Source organism: Podarcis vaucheri (assembly GCF_965113315.1).
Source record: "Podarcis vaucheri genome assembly, chromosome: 4".
Classification (NCBI taxonomy): Eukaryota; Metazoa; Chordata; class Lepidosauria; order Squamata; family Lacertidae; genus Podarcis; species Podarcis vaucheri.
In genome coordinates, this window is record NC_138762.1 from 34,834,286 (window position 1) to 34,851,967 (window position 17,682).

The 17,682-nt window shown below is 42.5% G+C and overlaps 2 protein-coding genes across 6 annotated transcripts in view; one reads left to right on the forward strand and one right to left on the reverse strand.

Annotated features, from left to right (window-relative positions):
- Positions 1–1,686, forward strand: part of CFAP44 (cilia and flagella associated protein 44) — a 48,003-nt gene extending 46,317 nt beyond the window's left edge. The window contains exons 34-35 of one of the 2 annotated variants that reach the window (XM_082221212.1): positions 357–491; positions 874–1,686. In XM_082221212.1, the coding sequence (XP_082077338.1) occupies positions 357–491; positions 874–1,059 (321 nt within the window). In that variant the 3' untranslated portion in view covers positions 1,060–1,686. Of the gene's footprint in view, positions 1–356; positions 493–873 lie in introns of those variants that run through there. The other variant, XM_082221213.1, reaches the window with a different exon arrangement.
- A 518-nt stretch (positions 1,687–2,204) lies between these two features.
- Positions 2,205–17,682, reverse strand: part of BOC (BOC cell adhesion associated, oncogene regulated) — a 70,675-nt gene continuing 55,197 nt past the window's right edge. For 3 of the 4 annotated variants that reach the window (XM_082221215.1, XM_082221216.1, XM_082221214.1), the window contains 12 exons: positions 16,369–16,667; positions 13,504–13,666; positions 13,121–13,231; positions 12,005–12,211; positions 10,606–10,787; positions 8,595–8,700; positions 7,443–7,565; positions 6,506–6,727; positions 5,869–6,095; positions 4,689–4,759; positions 3,732–3,922; positions 2,205–2,877 (listed from right to left, as the gene is read on the reverse strand). In XM_082221215.1, coding sequence (XP_082077341.1) covers positions 2,696–2,877; positions 3,732–3,922; positions 4,689–4,759; positions 5,869–6,095; positions 6,506–6,727; positions 7,443–7,565; positions 8,595–8,700; positions 10,606–10,787; positions 12,005–12,211; positions 13,121–13,231; positions 13,504–13,666; positions 16,369–16,667 — 2,084 coding nt within the window. In that variant the 3' untranslated portion in view covers positions 2,205–2,695. The remainder of the gene's footprint in view (positions 2,878–3,731; positions 3,923–4,688; positions 4,760–5,868; positions 6,096–6,505; positions 6,728–7,442; positions 7,566–8,594; positions 8,701–10,605; positions 10,788–12,004; positions 12,212–13,120; positions 13,232–13,503; positions 13,667–16,368; positions 16,668–17,682) is intronic. The other variant, XM_082221217.1, reaches the window with a different exon arrangement.

The following is a 17,682-nucleotide window of genomic DNA, read 5'->3' on the forward strand; positions in this document are numbered from 1 at the left end:
TTTCTATGCACAAGTAGAGTGTGGTAGCCCAACTAATGTCTGGAGGGCTAATAATTTATCCAGGGCAGTGAGATCCAGAGGACAGTGGGAGCCAGTTTTGCTAAAGCAATGCTTCTGTTAACTCAAAACTGCTAATGGGGATGATTTTTGTTTTCGGTTAGTAGGCAAAAAACTGGTGACAGCCAAGGTTAAACAGCTCTTCAAGCCATGTGTCCCTCTTCTCCCCGTCCTCCCCCAGCTGTTCTTTGACCTGTTCAGGCTGCTACTACTCTTGCTCTGTAGCTCCCAGACCATGGCATTCTCATAGTTCTGCTTTCATATTTTTATCACTCCAGCAAATCTTTGCTCTGTTGCAGGATAAAATTGTTGACCTGCGTCAAGAGTTGATGATGGTGACGCAAGAAAATACTGGCAAACTGAAGCAAATGAACACATTTTGTATGGAGAAGATGACACTTGAAACTAAGTTGGACGCACTACAGAATAACCTGGTATGTGCTGCTTTGATCACTTGTTCCTGACTAGCAAGCCAAATAAACTTTTTTCTCGGGCTGCTTTAGAGGTTATAACTGTAAACTGACCCTACTAGCTGCTGTCCTACCTAGGGAGGGTGTTGTTCATGTTCAATAACCTGATCCACATTTTCTCTGTGGTTTATTCCTTGTATTGAATATGTGCCTGCATTTAAATCACATTGGGTGAGAGGAATGACACAAGCCAATCACCAGAGAAAGTAATTTGCCCAACATCCAGAAAGGAGTGAGCTCCTTGGTAGCATTACGGTCAAACGTGTTGTAAGTGTTCTGTACCTGGAGTCTATAAGTAATTGTTTCATCTGTGATTGAGGGCAGTTTTTGGTTTTTGTTTCTTCAGGGAGCAGAATTCCAAGGGCCTCGCAAATCAGATATTGAGGAGAAGGAGAAGCTGATTGCATTGGTCCAGTTACAAGCCCAAGAAGCTGAGGTCCTGAAAGAAGAAATCACTCTTCTAAGCAGGAAGGATGGCCGCATCTTTCCACCATCTCAGCCTGGATATCCTCAAGGTGGGATGCTGGATTAAATCCTTTTCATGTCGTTCCCTTGTTCTCATTTTTTATGCATATCAATCCTACTGCATGAGAATAATTCGCAAGCTAGCCCTTGAGATTTAAGTTTCATATAATGTGTCCTGGTCTTAAAGCTCTTCCCCTTTTGGTGGAAATTCTGGACCTTTTAATAGCATAGGTCAGGCAGAATGTTAAAACTTTTCCTTGCCTTCAGTGATTTGATACATTGATGGGAGAAAGTTGCAGCTCTTGAATTTGTCTTTCATATGGCTGTTAAAGGCACAAGAGGCACTATTAAGAAAACAGTAGCAACCCCATCTATCTCACATTTACTTAGTGTACACCGTTGGCTTTGGGCACATGGGGACATGGTGTTGGTCAACCCAGCCAAATGGTCAGGGTTGATGAAGGCCGACATCTGGAGGGCACAATTAACTATGCTGTCTTAAAGTCTTCAAATAGATGTTTTACTTCTGGATCCAAATATATGCAAGATCAGGCACAATGGATATACAGCCTTGTCCTCCTGATCGGGCAATTAGTATCTTGATGCAGATGTGTCTCCATATCTGTACTTTCAACCTGGAATTGTGTTGTTGATAAATACTTATGAGATTGACAATAAAATCTCAGTCAATATAGCAATTGTTTTGATGTCCTCATTCAGCCCTGGAGCTGTTCACTTTATACTTTGTACTGAACTCAGCATTGCTTCAAATGATGTGCTTGCTATCTGGAGAATTCTCAGCTTTTTATATATACTGGTATATATATAAAAAAACTAGCACTGATTTATTTACTTTTAAAAACATTTCTGTACCAGACTCTGACTTCAAAGGGAAGCTGTTACTTTAAAGAAGCAAAAGGTCTCTGTCTGCTCTAGTAGATATTCATGATGCTTAATGAAACGGTTATAGGTAAAAACCATTTCCTAGATGACTCATCTTCCTATAGACTAGAACCTGATCACATTAATACCCCTAAATATGCACTGCAACCAGAAGCTTAAAATGTTTCATTTTGAGTGCTAAACTTTCTTCCTTAGTGTTATCCATTACCTTAATGAGGTGTGTGTTTGGTGAAAAATGAATGCTAAGGGGACTGTAACATGAGGAAAGGAGGCTTTACCTAAGTATAAGGAACCTAAATAAAAGTTCAGTCAAAGGGAAGAAACAGTCTTTATTTACTTGATGAAGCATGGCATTGGTTTCATTATATAGGCACACTATCACAGAATCTGTGCTTGTATATATTGCTTGTTAATGCAGATAAATATGGTACCTACTTTATATCTGTTTTCCTTTGGCATTCTGCAATGAGATTCCTCCTGCTGGGAGGCAAGTAAAGACCCTTTCCCATAATCTCACCATTTAGAGACACCTTCTTGCAGCTGGAGAATGCAGCTCTTGCCCTTGTGCTTATTCTGTCGCTGAGAGTAGGAAGCTGCCTTTTCCATGTTGTGATCTGATGGAAGCACATGCTGTTGCCTCAGTTTATCACCTCTTGCGCATGATGCCATTTCTTTCAGCGTAATTATAGAAGGCAGATACACATCTATTTACAAGTGCATAAATATATAAATAGAGATGTAATACAAAAATAAATAACCCTTTTTCTGTTTAGAATAGTCTTTGTAAGGCAATTAGTTCTCTAACTGGTGCCAGGAAGTGTCTCTAAGGGAACATGCAGTGGCAGGCTGTTCAGATGCTTCTCTGTGCTTCCGGCCAAGCAAATGTCCACTGTGTTTGGGGGCCACACTTGTCGTTCATCTTGGCAGAAATCTGTCCTCTCTACGTCTTCAACTGGTACTAGACCAAGGCAGCAGGCAGAATCTGGGAAGACAAGGAAGGACAATGAAAGTGTGTCCTTGGTCAGATACCACTATTCTTCAAAACACTTTGAAAGGAATTCATTATGAAAGTCCACCAAAAAAGCTTAAATCCCTGCTCTGGAGATCTTCCAGAAGGGTTACTACAATTTGTCAGATAGCAAGCTATGATTGTATTACTGAAAATATAAAAAAATGAAATGACATATACTGAAATGCTAAGAGTTTCTAGTAAAAGTGATGCCAGTGGAAAATATCTGCAAATTCTGCCAATTACTGATAAATTCTCAAAAATCACCAATTAATGACAAGTTTCTACTCTGATTTATTCCATTTGCCAGCAAAAGGCATATTAGTAAATGCCAAGTAAGCCTTTGGTAATTGTTTTTGACATTTCAGACCTGAGCTACACTGTTATTTCATGCAGTCATTTCTGTGACACTAACACAAAAATGATTGTGTGAAAGAAGCCTGCATTAGTATAAAATACTTGACATTTTCCGAATCAAAATTCACTCTCTGACATTTACTGAAATTGATATAGATGCGTGCAGTTTTGGGTTGGAGGCACAGCAATGTCATTGGAAAGTTGAATATGCTCCAGTTGGATCTATTGGATCTATCTTTCTAGGCCGTATATTTCAAATGCTTGAACATTAGTTTCTGTATATGCCACCATATATAACTTGCAAATAATGCAGAACTTTAACTGAATAGAAAGCCCATGCCTACCATTCTCTCTGCTTTTCACATCAAGGTCCTGCCCTAGATTTAGAAAGCAGCAACTTTCCTCCAAAGGTTAATGCATAGCAAGCAACAGCAGCAAAAATCTCCTTTTATGGTTTATGTCCCACTGACCTGTATGGAAGACAGGATCCTTCATGATTTCCTTAGTGGAGTTGCCCATTTTGCCTTGTGGCACAGAGTGACACAGGTCAAGGTAATGTTCACGATGATGGCAATTGTCATGTTGCTGAAGCAGCTGGTGTGTGGAGTCATCTGGAAGCCCATAGAGAAAAGAATTCTGTTCTGGTCCAGGACTAGGTGACCTAAGTTGCAGAGAAAAAGCAATTTGAGGACATCATCTTCAATTATCCTCTGATTAACTTCCTCATATACAAGTTAATTGAAGAAACAAAAAGGACACAGTTTGGCAGAGTTCATATGCTCATTTCCATGCTCATTGTTCTAGGTTCTAGTAGGATATAATCTTACACAACAATATAGTATGCAGTTTCAATTGCGTTGTGATTACTGAGCATTACATTTCACAGAGGTTATCAAGAGGATGAGGTTGCCATGTATTTTGGAGCAGACAGTGACTAGGTATGATAGGTGATTGATTTTGGTGGGTTAAGGTAGGGTTAACTGGGTTGGGTAATGATCATGAGCTATGATGAAGGCAGGAGAGCAGAATTGTGGGGCTATATCTCACTAAATTGCTGAGACATGTTTGGATAATTACCTATTAGGTTATTAATCTGATTCTGAGATGTTCTTTAATCTGCAGTGAGCCTATACACACACAGGCCTGCTACCATGAAATACATTTGTTTTGTCTGCCTCAGTTTAAAAGCAATTAGTGAATCAGTCCTATTGTGCCATCAGTACCATGAAATTAAAGGACTTCCAATTTCACTTCTATAAAACTTTAGGGGAACAGATTGCTGAACAAAACGTGGTATGGGCTTTGATTTTTTACGGTCCTAATGAAGACAATCTTGCATGACAGAAATGCTGACATAAGAGGCGTTTCCATCACTTCTGTGACATCATATTGCCATTACACATGTAGCCTGATGGCTAGAGTCATACCTCTGGTGTTCAGCTGGAATATTTCCATTTTGCAGCACACTCCCCTGCAGAAACGCATTGGTCCCATTCTGCTGAGAATAAAAAAATAAATTAGAAAAAGAAAAATCTAGAAGACAATTAAAGAGTCTAGATTCCAAAGCCAATACATGGGATTATGCCAAAGGAGTTCAGCTTTAGATATTCAGAACCATTACTGCTTCTAGGATTATAAAAACTGAGCTGCTTTAAGGAACTGGACTCTACATTGATCCAGAACCATAGGATTACACTGGTACCTCTGGATGTGAACGGGGTCCGTTCCAGAGCCCCGTTCGCATCCTGAAGAGAACGCAACCCGCGTCTGTGCGTGCTGCAATTCGCTGCGTTTGCACATGTGCGTGACGTCATTTTGGGCATCTGCGCATGTGCGAGCAGCAAAACCCGGAAGTAACGCGTTCTGTTACTTCCGGGTCGCCGCAGAGCGCAACCCAAAAACGCTCAACCCGAAGCTACTTTAACCCAAGGTATGACTGTACTGCGTCTCTGGGTCTTTGCATACAAATGGCCATGGGGAATTTATGTACTGCATTTTAAAGGATGTGATGCTTTAAAAGGTTTATTAATAACCAGTTAGATGCTCAAAGGCTATTTATTGCATCATATTCAGAATCTATAGGTTCAAAATTTTCCGCTTGTCCAAAAGACCTAAAAACAAGAGTGACCTCTCCAGGTTTACATTCTGGGAGGAAGGCTTAAAACACCTTTGCATCTGCCCCCAGAGGCTGTGGTTGTCAGGAACACTGGCAACAGTCCAATGAAGAATCCGTGGCATATGAGGAATTTAACATCTGGCTGATTCAGCCGCCATTTCCAAATGTGAAGATTCAGCTGCAGAGTGGCAACTGGAACAGTGGTCGCTAGGGGAAAGCTTATATAAATAGTATAGCTGCCCTGCCATAATTTATTGCATTTTAAATATATTGCAAGTCAAGCTGAAAACTTTGGTTAGTCAGCAGGGTATATAATCTCTAAATAAATTTTAGTCTGGGAACTGAAGTTTCTGGCAAAGCATTTCCCTTCCTCTTCTGCCTCCTGAGGCAGAAACAGAACACTAGGCATTGGGCATTGCAATGAGCCATTATTCAGGGCAAGGAGATAAAGAAGTCACTCAACACCCCCTGCTGTTGCTAAATAAATTTACCTGTTGAACCTCATCTGGGCTGTAATCCTGTGACTTTGCGTTGGGATATCCAATTGTAGCTGAGGGGTAATGGCCATTGGCTCCCTGGTGTGCTGGCAGATGCACGCCATTCGCATAACGCAGCCCATTAGCTTGAGGAGTGGAGACCCCTTGCAGGGGCACCATGGTGTACTGGCAAGAGGACACCAGCAGCCCTGCACCAGGAAAACCCAGATCTATGCTCTGCTCTGAAATGTCAAAATAATATACATGTTAAAGACTGAACACAGACATAACATGAGCTGCTGCTATAACTGGAAACACTGCAGACATAGCCATTGGGAAAGAAAGATAAAACAGGAAAAAACATTCTGAGAACAGTATAGAATATCTTTGGGCCTTGGTTATGAGTGGGCTTTTTAAGGCCACAGAGCCAATTCAGACAGTTATGTTCATGAAATGACTTTGGGAAGTCAGAATTTAATCACATGCACATGTGAAGTTATTTGAGGACGAGTTATTCACGCAACATTTCCTGTGAATAGGAATATCATGAAATTGAGTTGGTTTCCCTTATTATAGCCCATAACCTCCAGTCAAAGTTGTGTGTGTGCCCTTTGTTTCCGAGTTACAGGTACCTTTTGTTCAAGTCACTTACTCTGCTTGGACCAAGCCCTCCAAAGGCAAAATGGAATGAATGCCACAATGATGAGAACGATGGAGCCCAGCACCACCCCTACAATCAAGTATGGCAGATCACTGGAGCGAGCCACCATAGCCCCTGCCCCTAAGAAATTATGGCCACTGTTGGGTGGGGGGTGATGTATCGTAGATACTGTAGATGGTGGGAGGTGACCAGGCACTCCTGCAGATTTGCGAGCTTCAAGAGAGAGAAAATCATAATTAAGATCTTTACACAGCCTCCATGCCCACCCCAATCCTTCAGTCTCAACATGGTTCTCTCAATGTATTATTAATTAATTAATTAATTAATTAATTAAATTTCTATACCATCCTTCATCCAAGGATCACATAAAAATGCATAACGTAGTAATAAACAAAATACCCCCCCCCAATTTAAAAAGCCATAACCTGTTTAAGCAGTCAAAGGCCTGCGAAAAGAGAAATGTTTTTCCTAGCATCTAAAGATATGCAGTGAAGATGCAAGGCAGCCTCCACATATTGCAGCTTCTTCATAGTTTATGAACCTAGTTTGGATTCATTGCTCAGCCCCCTTTTGCCTCTTGCTCTGCCCAATCCTGGCACTTGGCCGCCATAAGGTGGCTCAGAAGGGAATGGGAGGAAAAAGGTTCCCCACTCCTGACTTACTGCATAATATCCATTTGGGTCACTTTTTTCACCAATGGGGGGACTTATACCTAGCCTTCAAATTCTGCAGTTAATGAATGAATTTTTATCACCAGAACTCCTTCCTTTCCTTAGTTTCATATTATTTGCTCTCCTAATCAGTTTCTCACACGTATCACCCATGGATAATATATTTCTAAACTTCCTGATCTCTTCACAAGCTTATTCATATTGCTAAGTGGAGGAGGAGCAACTGAGACACCTGAATATAGCGTTGGACTAGTTACCTTTGGTTTCACACATCATCACATTACTGAATTCACTCTCCCCACCCTCGTTGAAGCACTGCATCTTAATGTCATATGAAGTCTCTGGCTGGAGGTGGCTGATAGAATGCCAGTACCGGTCACCTGAATAGGAAGCAACATACACACAAGTGTCACTTTCCTTTTATTCACACCTCTATCCCAATGCCATAAACGGATCACTGTATTATCACACAGCAATATAGACATGGGACAGTTAACAGCAAACACAATTTCCCCCCCACACTTGCTGGGAAATGCCTATTATTTCAATTTATATACCACCCTTTATCAAAAGATCCCAGGGTGGTGTACGACTTTAACAACACATTTCAGAGCACCAATAATAATAAAAATCATAAAAATCATAACAATAGACAGCATGATAAAGCAATCATAATAACAAGTCATAGATTATTTAATAGTCAAAGGCCTGGTTGAAGAGGAATGCTTTGCCTGGCGCCTAAAGACATGTAATGAAGGTGCCAGGCGAGCCTCTCTGGGGAGAGCATTCCACAGTTGGGGAGCTACCACAGGAAAGTCCCGTCCTTGTGTTGCCACCCTCTGAACCTCTCGGGGAGGGGGACATAGTACTGAAAGGGCTTCTGTATCGCTGTGACTAGTCAGAAGTACAGAAGCTGAATCTTCACACCACCCAGCCAAGAGGCCTTTCCTCTCAACACAAATGATTTGTTTATTATATTTACATCCCTCTGTTGTTCCAAGGAGCTCAATGGCTCCCCATCTCCGTTTTATCTTTACAGCAACCCAATGAGTCACCCACACAGTCTCAACTGAGAAACCCTTTTCATATAAGCACTTTGCAGTGGGGGAGTCAGAACACTCTTTTCTTTTTTTGTCCCAGAGGTTTCCTTGCATAAAGTTGCTCTTTAAAGTTGGAACGCAACAAATGGCAATTTGGGTTTTATGCAGATTGGCATTTGCTCTGAATTCAGCTTTAAAGAGGGAGTTTTCATGAGGAAAGCTCCAGGGCAAAAAAGGGCACTTGGATATGGAGCTTTAAAGTGCAGACTGTGTCTGGTAAAGGGGCAGAAAAGGTAAGTGTGGATAAGCCCTCAGTAGACTATTTGGGGCAGTTAACATTTGGGATCCAACCAGCTGGTGTATCCTTACCTTCTACTGTATCCCTCTTGTAATCACTGTCATTGTCACTGTCAGTTGGTCGATAATAGATGTAAAAACCGTGAATTGGAGTATTGTTATTGCTGGCTGAAATGTACTATAGAAAGGAGCAAAAGGCAGAAATTAACAAAAGAAGAGGAGGAGTTTGGATTTGATATCCCGCTTTATCACTACCCGAAGGAGTCTAAAAGTGGCTAACATTCTCCTTTCCCTTCCTCCCCCACAACAAACACTTTGTGAGGTGAGTGGGGCTGAGAGACTTCAGAGAAGTGTGACTGGCCCAAGGTCACTCAGCAGCTGCACGTGGAGGAGCAAGGAATAAAACCCAGTTCACCAGATTGTGAGTCCATTGCTCTTAACCACTACACCACAAAAGTGTTGGTGTTCATTGCAGAGGCAGAGAATAAGGCAGGACTGGGCAGACTTCTGGATTGTGGGATTTATTTCACTGTGTATTGGAACACCAAGATCTGACAACGGCAAAATAATGGTAATGTGTGGAGCCAGGTGCAAAATGTATTTGTGAAGGCTTTTTACGGAATAGGGCATTACGCAGCTTCAGTATTACGATCCTCAGTAAAGCTGAACCCAAGGCTTAAATATTTTGCACAAGTTCCACTTTGATGTTCTCTCTCATCATATGATGAATTGAACTATATATCTTGTTCTTTCAGCCCTGAACACTGTTATTTGGCAGGTGAGGAAAAGAGTTTAAAAAATCCATTATGATAGCATAGGATATGATAGCACTATAATTATCACTGTGATAGAACTCCTACTTTCACCAAAAAGAGAGCCCTTGGGACAAGTTGCTGGGTATGTCGTCTCTCTAGTGGAAGATATTGGGGGGGGGGGGATATCCAGCAATTTGTGCCTACAACCAATTGCTGTCTTGTTTGGTTAAAGCAGGAGTTCTCAAAACTGTAGGGCAGATACATGGTCTTAAAGCAGGCCACTATTTTTCACTGTCAATCTTCAGCTCACTACTGCATATGACCGTAGATACATCAAGCCCAGTACAGTCAATACTAATCGGCAGTATATCACTAGCAGTTTTATTTCCTAGCTCTGCGACTTGAAATCATTAGTGGATGATGTCAGGGATTTACCCAGAGACTGTCATATATGCATGCAAACTACCAGGCAAGTGTTCTACCATTAAGCTACATAGAAAAGGGGACCTCTTTCTACTCTTCCCCTTTTCTATGTATCCATCATTTGCCTACTCATTCCTTCTTCCTGCTGTTGTGTTCATATTAACCACTCAGAATCCATTGTTTGCAATGGATTTTCCCACAGGCAGGAAAATAGAGATGATTTTAAGCTGATGCATGAGAATCTACTAGCAATAAGCAGTCTGATAACTTTTTAAAACATTTTTAACACTGACTATTCCCAGGCATAGGATATTGCAGTAGAAGAACAGGAGAAATAATGGGAAACTTTCCAACAATCGCTACAAACTGGGGGAAAATGTACAAGCTATAAAGAAAGGCACATATTTGTGTTTCAGATAGTGCACTGTCTATTTTTCTTTAGCTAAAAGAGACCACTCTGTAGAAGTTTGAGAACCTCTGTTTCAAAATGAATGCCAATATTAAAGCTATATGTGGACTTTGCAGAGGCTGGAAAGTGCTACATGTGATGGGTGGGTATATATGAGAGCAATAATACTGCTCATTTATGGAACTTTTAACTGAAATGCAATGAACACAAATGATCTAAGCCACAAAGTCAATAAAGTCAAATGTGTGCTTGAGTGTTGAAACACAGAACAGTGACACTCTAAGTGTCCAGCACAATAGAGAAGAAGAAGGGAAGCAACAGAGAAACTTAAGGTAGTGATAATTAAAATTTGGCACTAGTTAGTATCAGCAGTGCTAACAGGAATAATGTTGTAAGAAATCCTATGCAATTTTACTGAGCACATTTTGCTACAGATGAAAAAAAATCCTGTCCTATCTTTTGAATTCTAGTTCCAGCTCCTGCCTCCCCTACTTACCATCCACTTCAGCATGATGGTGGTCTCATTGATGGCATCCGTGAAGGTGATGTATGGCCCTGTGACAGGGCGTTCATATACACGGTTGCTGTAGCCTGATACCACATGTGGTTTAGATGGAGCACTTGGCTCACTCTCCCCCAGTATGTTCAATGCTCGCACTCGAAATTTGTAGGATGTGCCTAGAATATGGAATGGAGAAACAATGAAGGAGAAAAGTGAGCAGACCTCTGACCTTGGTATTTTCCTTGTTCATCTCTTCCTGAAAACTCAGACGTTCCACATTAGCAGGTGGCAAAATGACATACTTCAGAGCTGGTGTTTCCTGACCTTATGAACTAAGAAACAAAATAGCAGCAAAAGTCTAATCGCAGGGCTTTCTTGCTGCCCCAGACTGCTTTTTAAAAGGTTCAGGTGTTTTTTTAACCTGGTCTGAATGGTCAAGAGATCACATTTGCTACCTTACTTCAGATGCACTTAAGAGACTGAGTGCTAATGTACATGCTACATGCCAACAAGTTTAAAGAATAGTTGGTCTATGGCTTTTGTCTTTGCATGAAAAGCTGCTTTAGGGTGGAAGTTTGGAGAAATGGATACAAGGACACACATAATTAACCATTTTTCTTCCTGCCATTTCTTCAAAATTGTATTTGTGAGGGTAAACAAAGGCTTGAAATCTTTCAGTGAGGGAAGATACTAGGGACGTGGGTGACTTTGTAGAGCCATAAAACTGTAGACTTGGGCATGGGCGTAGCCAGGCTTTATGTTAGGGGGGAAGAACCTCAGTTAGTTATTTTGTATTGATTTACTTGGTTTGGGGGGGGGCAGCTGCCCCTCCCTGCCCTCCTTTGGCTACACCCATGGACTAGGGATGGATCCCCTGCTTAATCTAGGACTCTTGCAACTACAGCATCTCTGTGGACACTGCCCCCCCCCGGCAGCTTCAACTTAAATACCTCCAGCAGTGAGCCCACCATCTGCTGAGGCAATCCGTTCCACTTGAAGTGGGGAAACAGCAAGCAGGGAAAGGGTTAAGCTTCCGCTCACATGCACACACATGTTTCTGTTCCTAACTGACCCATCTGCGGTAGCTTTCCGTGTGAAAAAAGAGAATTGTTGGGCTGCCGCTGGATACATTTGCAGGTAATATGTAGTTTGGCATGGATACAGTGATTCAAAGCTTTTGGTCTCCGCAGAATAATTTCAGGATTAAAGAAAGCATCTGCAGAATTTCACATTTCTTCGGAAATGGACCATGAATTACTAGCCAACTCTGAAATGACCTTTTCTCTTTGGCGTGGGTAATGGTTTCTGTGGCAGCAGGCAAGATATGAAGTCACTATTAAGTCTTTCCAAGGACCATAGGAAGCCTATATGCTGGGAATAGAAGATCTCCTACCTTTCTCTAGCCCTGCAATTTCCACAGAGAGACGAGAAGGGTGGATGTCACTTGTGGCCAGCACCCAGTCCCCCATCTTCTTCAGTTTCTTATATTCTACTCGGAATGACTGAATGGGGAAGCCTCCATTTCCACGGGGGATCCAAGTCACATAGACAGATGTCTCAGATGCCATCGAGATGGTGGGGCGATCTGGAGCCTCGGGAGCTGTAAGGAAAAGAAGAATAACAATAGCAGAGATACAACCAGTTTTAGATTGGGAAAGCTGGGCTGTAGTGAACTTTCCTTGCAAGATGAAATAGTGTGCTAGAGAGAGGGAGAAGACAAGTGGACAGGGGGAGAGAAAAGGTGTTCTTGCTACCATGGTATATTTTTTTATATATTGTAAACCACCCTATGATCCTTGGATGAAGGGCAGTATATAAATTTAATAAATAGTAATAATAAAGGTGCACACACGGACTAGTTGGACTCGGTAAAAAGTGTCCTCTTGAAATTGCCTATTTTTTCAAGGCTCCTCCCACCGCAACAATCATAATCAAATCACTATTTGTTGAAGTGTTGCATGGAGCAGGCTTGTTTTCTCCTGCTCTGGAGAGCAGGACCTGAACCAATGGCTTCAAGATACAAGGAAGGAGATTCTGACTAAACATCAGGAAGAACTTTCTGACAGTAAAAACTGTTTGACAGTGGAACAGACTCCCTTGGAAGGTGGTGGACTCTCCTTCCTTAGAGGCTTCTAAGCAGAGGGTGGATGACCATCTGTCATGGATGCTTTAGTTCAGATTCCTGCATTACAGGGGATTGTACTAGATGACCCTCAGGGTCCCGTCCAACTCTACAATTCCACGATTCTATGATTCGCTCACTATCATATTACTAGACCGTTTGCCTGATAGGTGCTTGTTGCCAGTAAAACAGACTTTGAAGAGCAACATGGCCTAATAAGGACTGGACAGAAGCAGCAGAGATAAGCAAACTCCCTTCCTGTTGCTTGTGCCAGGCTTGTCTTTTTCTCATTCACACCACCATCTTTCCCAGCTCTTCTCCCCCAAGAATAATCAGACTTCTAGAGCCAGAAAACCCTTTCTGCCGCAAGTCTGAAAATGGCCTTACGGGACAGGCGAGTGTTGTCGGATTGGTTGCTGCTCCGAGAGCTGGTGCCAGGGTCATCCTTCTGAATCTGCTGCTCTTTGCTGGCTATGATATCTGGTTTGGGTCGACGTCCTAAGCAAGACAAAAATAGCAAAGATGGCATGAGATAAACTTTTAGTGTCTTATTGCTCTGAATGATAAACTTCACCAACATTCTGTGGCGGCTTACATTCCATGGATGTAACTGTGCCTTATTAACATTATTATTATTATTATTATTTATTATTATTATTATTATTATTATTATTATTATTATTATTAAAAGCAAATTTCTAAACGACAAAGCCTTCAGCATCAGGAGAAGGAGAGAATTTACAACTCATGGGAAAGTACTACATCTTTACCGGTCCTGAAGGTCACCATTGCTGTCTGCCCCTCTCCAGCACAGTTGTAGGCAGACATCTCCACCTCATACAAACTTCCTGGGTCCAGTTTTATTAGAGTCAGATGATGCTGGTTGGCAGGGACATCCCTGACTGTCCAGCTGCTGTCTGAAGAATTCATTACCTGTTGAAGGACAAGGAACAAGCACACCTATGAGTGGATTCAATTGCCTTCACCTTGTTATGGATAAAAGGGCTATTGAGCATTTTTAGCCAAAGCCAAATCTAAATAAACTTGTTGCTGGCATCTGTTTGTCTTGAGAGACAATAGAGTGCAGGGATGTCAAACTGCTGTGTTAGCAGCACCAAAGTGAACTCCCCAGGGCACAAGCAAGTACGGAGGTCCTGAGCTGTCCAGATGACAAGACCCCTGCTCTCTCAGCCTTGCTGATGTGGTCCAAAGGAAAGCAGAGCAATATGCTTGGCACCAGGAGTTGTCGGAAGGAGGCGTACAAGGCGCCACCCAACCATGTTAGGGACTCCACTCTGGATTTTTGTTCGGTCTACTCCTTAACCGTTTTCTCCCAAAGATATCCCGCAAGGCAGCAGAGGTTTATGATCAGAGTTTTCCTTCTCTTAGATGGGCTACTTTTCCAGGCTGGTAAGCCCCATCTGCTCCTCACTACAGCACAAGCAGAAATGAAGCCTAAGGAAATGCAACTGAAACAAGTGCATTATTGCTTCATTTTTTTAACCCACCTCTCCTTTCCTCCCCTACCTTTATGTTTTCCCCAGTGTAAATTTTAGATTGGCTTGTATTCTGCAAAGTGTCATGCATACTGACAAGAGCAGTTTGGATTTGAGTAGTAATGACAACAGCAAGACTGCTATGACAAGTAAATTCTAAGAAGCATTAAGCTATTTTGCAGCATGATCTTATTAAATTGATGCCACTCAGAGGAACCCCTTTACAATTCCATGTTGTAGCAGAAAGTCCTGCTAATAGCAATTGAGAATTATAAAATAAAATTGTTTAAACATGTGTGCTGCATATATAAAATAATCACTGGCAAACTGGTATGAGATAACATAGGAATAAAGTAACACAGGAAGCTGCCTTTTATCTAGCTCATGACGGTTTACACTGGTTGGCAATGGCTCTCTCCTACCAGGAGATTTTGGGAACTACAGAAGCTGGAACCTTTTGCATGCAATACAAGTACTTGATTACTGAACTACAGCCCTTCTATCTGAGTAGTAGAAGAAGATGAAGATTATTAGCTATTTCCCAGTCCAAAAATATCCATATGACAATGAAAGAAAGCCCCGTGCCTGGGGAAAAAAAAATAAATTCCCCCCCTTTATTCCCCCCCCCCCCAAATCTAGGTGCGTCTTATGGGCCGGTGCGTCCTATAGGGCGAAAAATACGGTGCCCCCTTTGTCTGGAGCAGATTGGGGGGGCACAGGGGACTGGAAAAAGATGAGGAATCACTGAAAACTATCATCCTCACATTCCACTGGTGAAAGGCACTTATAGGCTACAGTGTCTTCTTTGAATTGGAAACAACCCTACAATTTTGTCCTAAAAAAGAAAACAGAACATCCTATTTTGCCTCCAATAGGAAAAGGAGAACATGCCATATTTATCACAGATAGTCGCAGACAAACCTGCAATCTGAAATGAGCAGAACTACTTGTCTACTGGCAAATGACTGAATTCTGGTATTTGATACCCACTGTTACTAATTGCCTCAATCAATTGACATATGAGGTAGGTACCACTTCTCCATTCACCACTATTCCCATCTCCCAAGGGCTATGTAATCACAGTGTTATAATTTGTGCTGTGGATGTATTGAACAAAGCTGCACAGGGTTATTGAGTTTTCAGTGCTATCTTTAGTTAAAATATTTCTAAGCAGTCCAGGTTATTTAGTTAGCACATGTAGTACACACAGGCACTCCATAAACTGGATGGTATCCAATGCAGAATACATCCACTGAAATAAATTAACATTACTTAGCCCTCTCCATTGTTTTCCATAAGTCATATGTGAGTATGACTTAGCTGGATAAAACTCTGTGAAATGCACTTACACCTCAAGTAAACACATGTCGGAATAGATTTATTGAAATGAGCTACGATATAATCATGTTTATTCAGAATTTGGCTAAACCCAGCTTCTCCTTTACATAAAGCCCATTTCAGGGTGTCTGTCTGGTTACCAGCCAGGCAAATGAAAGTGATAGCAGGGTTAACAAGAACAGTTTCCTTCTGTAAAGACCTTTAAGCTACAAGAAAGAATCTCCAGCTGAGAATTTGCTCTGTGCTGGAAACATATTAGTCCTAAGTGCAGTGACCCATGGTGTCTCCCTTTGACGCAAGAGCCTTCCAGGTGAAGCGACTGAAAAACGAGAGACCACAACAATGAACAAAGCAAGGAAGGTACATGCAGCAAGCTAAGATACCATGATGGTCTGGAATCATTACTTGACTGGAATCTGTCTTATGGTAAGGATAAGTTCATCAAAAGAGGAGGGATGGTAGTGGGAGAGGGAAGAAATGCCCCAGACTAAGTAAAGTATATTCATAATCCCAGGGTTATGTACATCCTGGGCTTCCTCCTGTTCACTGATACATACATCTCTGCAGTTCTCTCTCCCATGCTGATCGCAAGCTTGCACCAAAGCACCCACTTCCTTATGCCTGTTCCTTATGCTGCTATCACTCACTGAAATTCAGAGACCACACACAGGACAAATATCCTGTCCATCCAAAAGATGGGCTGCTGCTACCTAAACTGGCAAGAAAAGCTATACAGAGCTTTCCAGAGAAACTGTAATTCAGCATCATTATCAGAAATCAGATAAAAAGGAATGTGCTAACCTTGCGATGTTTTACAACATAGTAGAGGACTGGGGCTTTGCCATCATGCCGTGGCTTCCACAACAGCTCATATGAATCCGTTTTAGTAGTCCGGGGAGAGCTAAGGATGACTGGGGCCTCAGCTGGAGACACCAACTCTTTGGTAGTACATTGAACAGGCACGGATGGTGTCGTGGGTTTGGGTCTTAGGAAGTTTGCTTTGTCTTTCAGCATTTTTTCACTGCTGCTAAGCAGGGTAGGTGACAAGGCAGACTGAGGTGAATCGGCAACAGAACCTTGCTGTGGCTTCAGAGTTGTTCCTAGAAGGCAAGAGAGATGTTTTGAACAAATGCTGGAGCACTAACACATGTCTTAAAACTGATACCCACTTACTCCCAACTATCAGGAAAAGGTGAATGTGTGTGTGTGTGTGTATCTATCTAGCTTATTAGGGTTTTCTTAGCAATGCAATAGAACAGTGTTTCCCAACCGGTGTTCCGCGGCACACTAGTGTGCCGCGAGACGTTGCCTGGTGTGCCGTGGGAGGGAGGCGGGCGAGTCGGGCGGTGAGAGGCGGGGCGGCGACGGCGAGGAGAGGCCGCCCAGCGCGGGGCTCTCGCCGTCTGCCTGCCTGGCTGCCTGCGTGGCGCTGACGTCATGGGGCTGTAACGTGCCCCACATAGGCACACGCGGGGCGGCGAGCGAGCTCCCTCCCACATCCCATCGCCGCTCGCTTCGGCCAGCCTACTGGGCTGTCGCAGGCGGAAGGCTTGCGCATGCGCAAGGTTTTCGCGCCTTCGGGATTCCCTTCACGCCTTCCTCCTCCCGGGTCCTTGAGAGCGCGGGAAGCGGCAGCGCGAGACCGGTGTTGAGCCTGGTAGGTATTGCGCTTGCCAAGGCAGTCATTTGGGAAATGAAAACTTGCAAAGCAAGCAACCAGTTCAATCTGAAGTACGTGTATGCTTAATATCCTGTATCTGAAACCTGTTCTGCCCCCTCCCCCACACTTGGTGCCATTTTCATCTACACATGCAGCAGAGTAAGTTGACCCAGAATAGTACCAATTCAGATGGCAGATGGGAGAATGACAGTGCTGAATGCTTTCCCATGTAGAACAGTCCATGCAAATAAAAACCTAGCATATTTGGAAGAGGGATGCTAGCCTAACCATTACCTTCTATGTTGCTACTATTTTTTTTTTTTTTTACATAAGTAAAAAGTGACCTTTCCCCATCTGGCATGGTGGTGTGCCTCGAGATTTTTTTCATGGAACAAGTGTGCCTTTGCCCAAAAAAGGTTGGGAAACACTGCAATAGAATAACACCCATCAAGTTG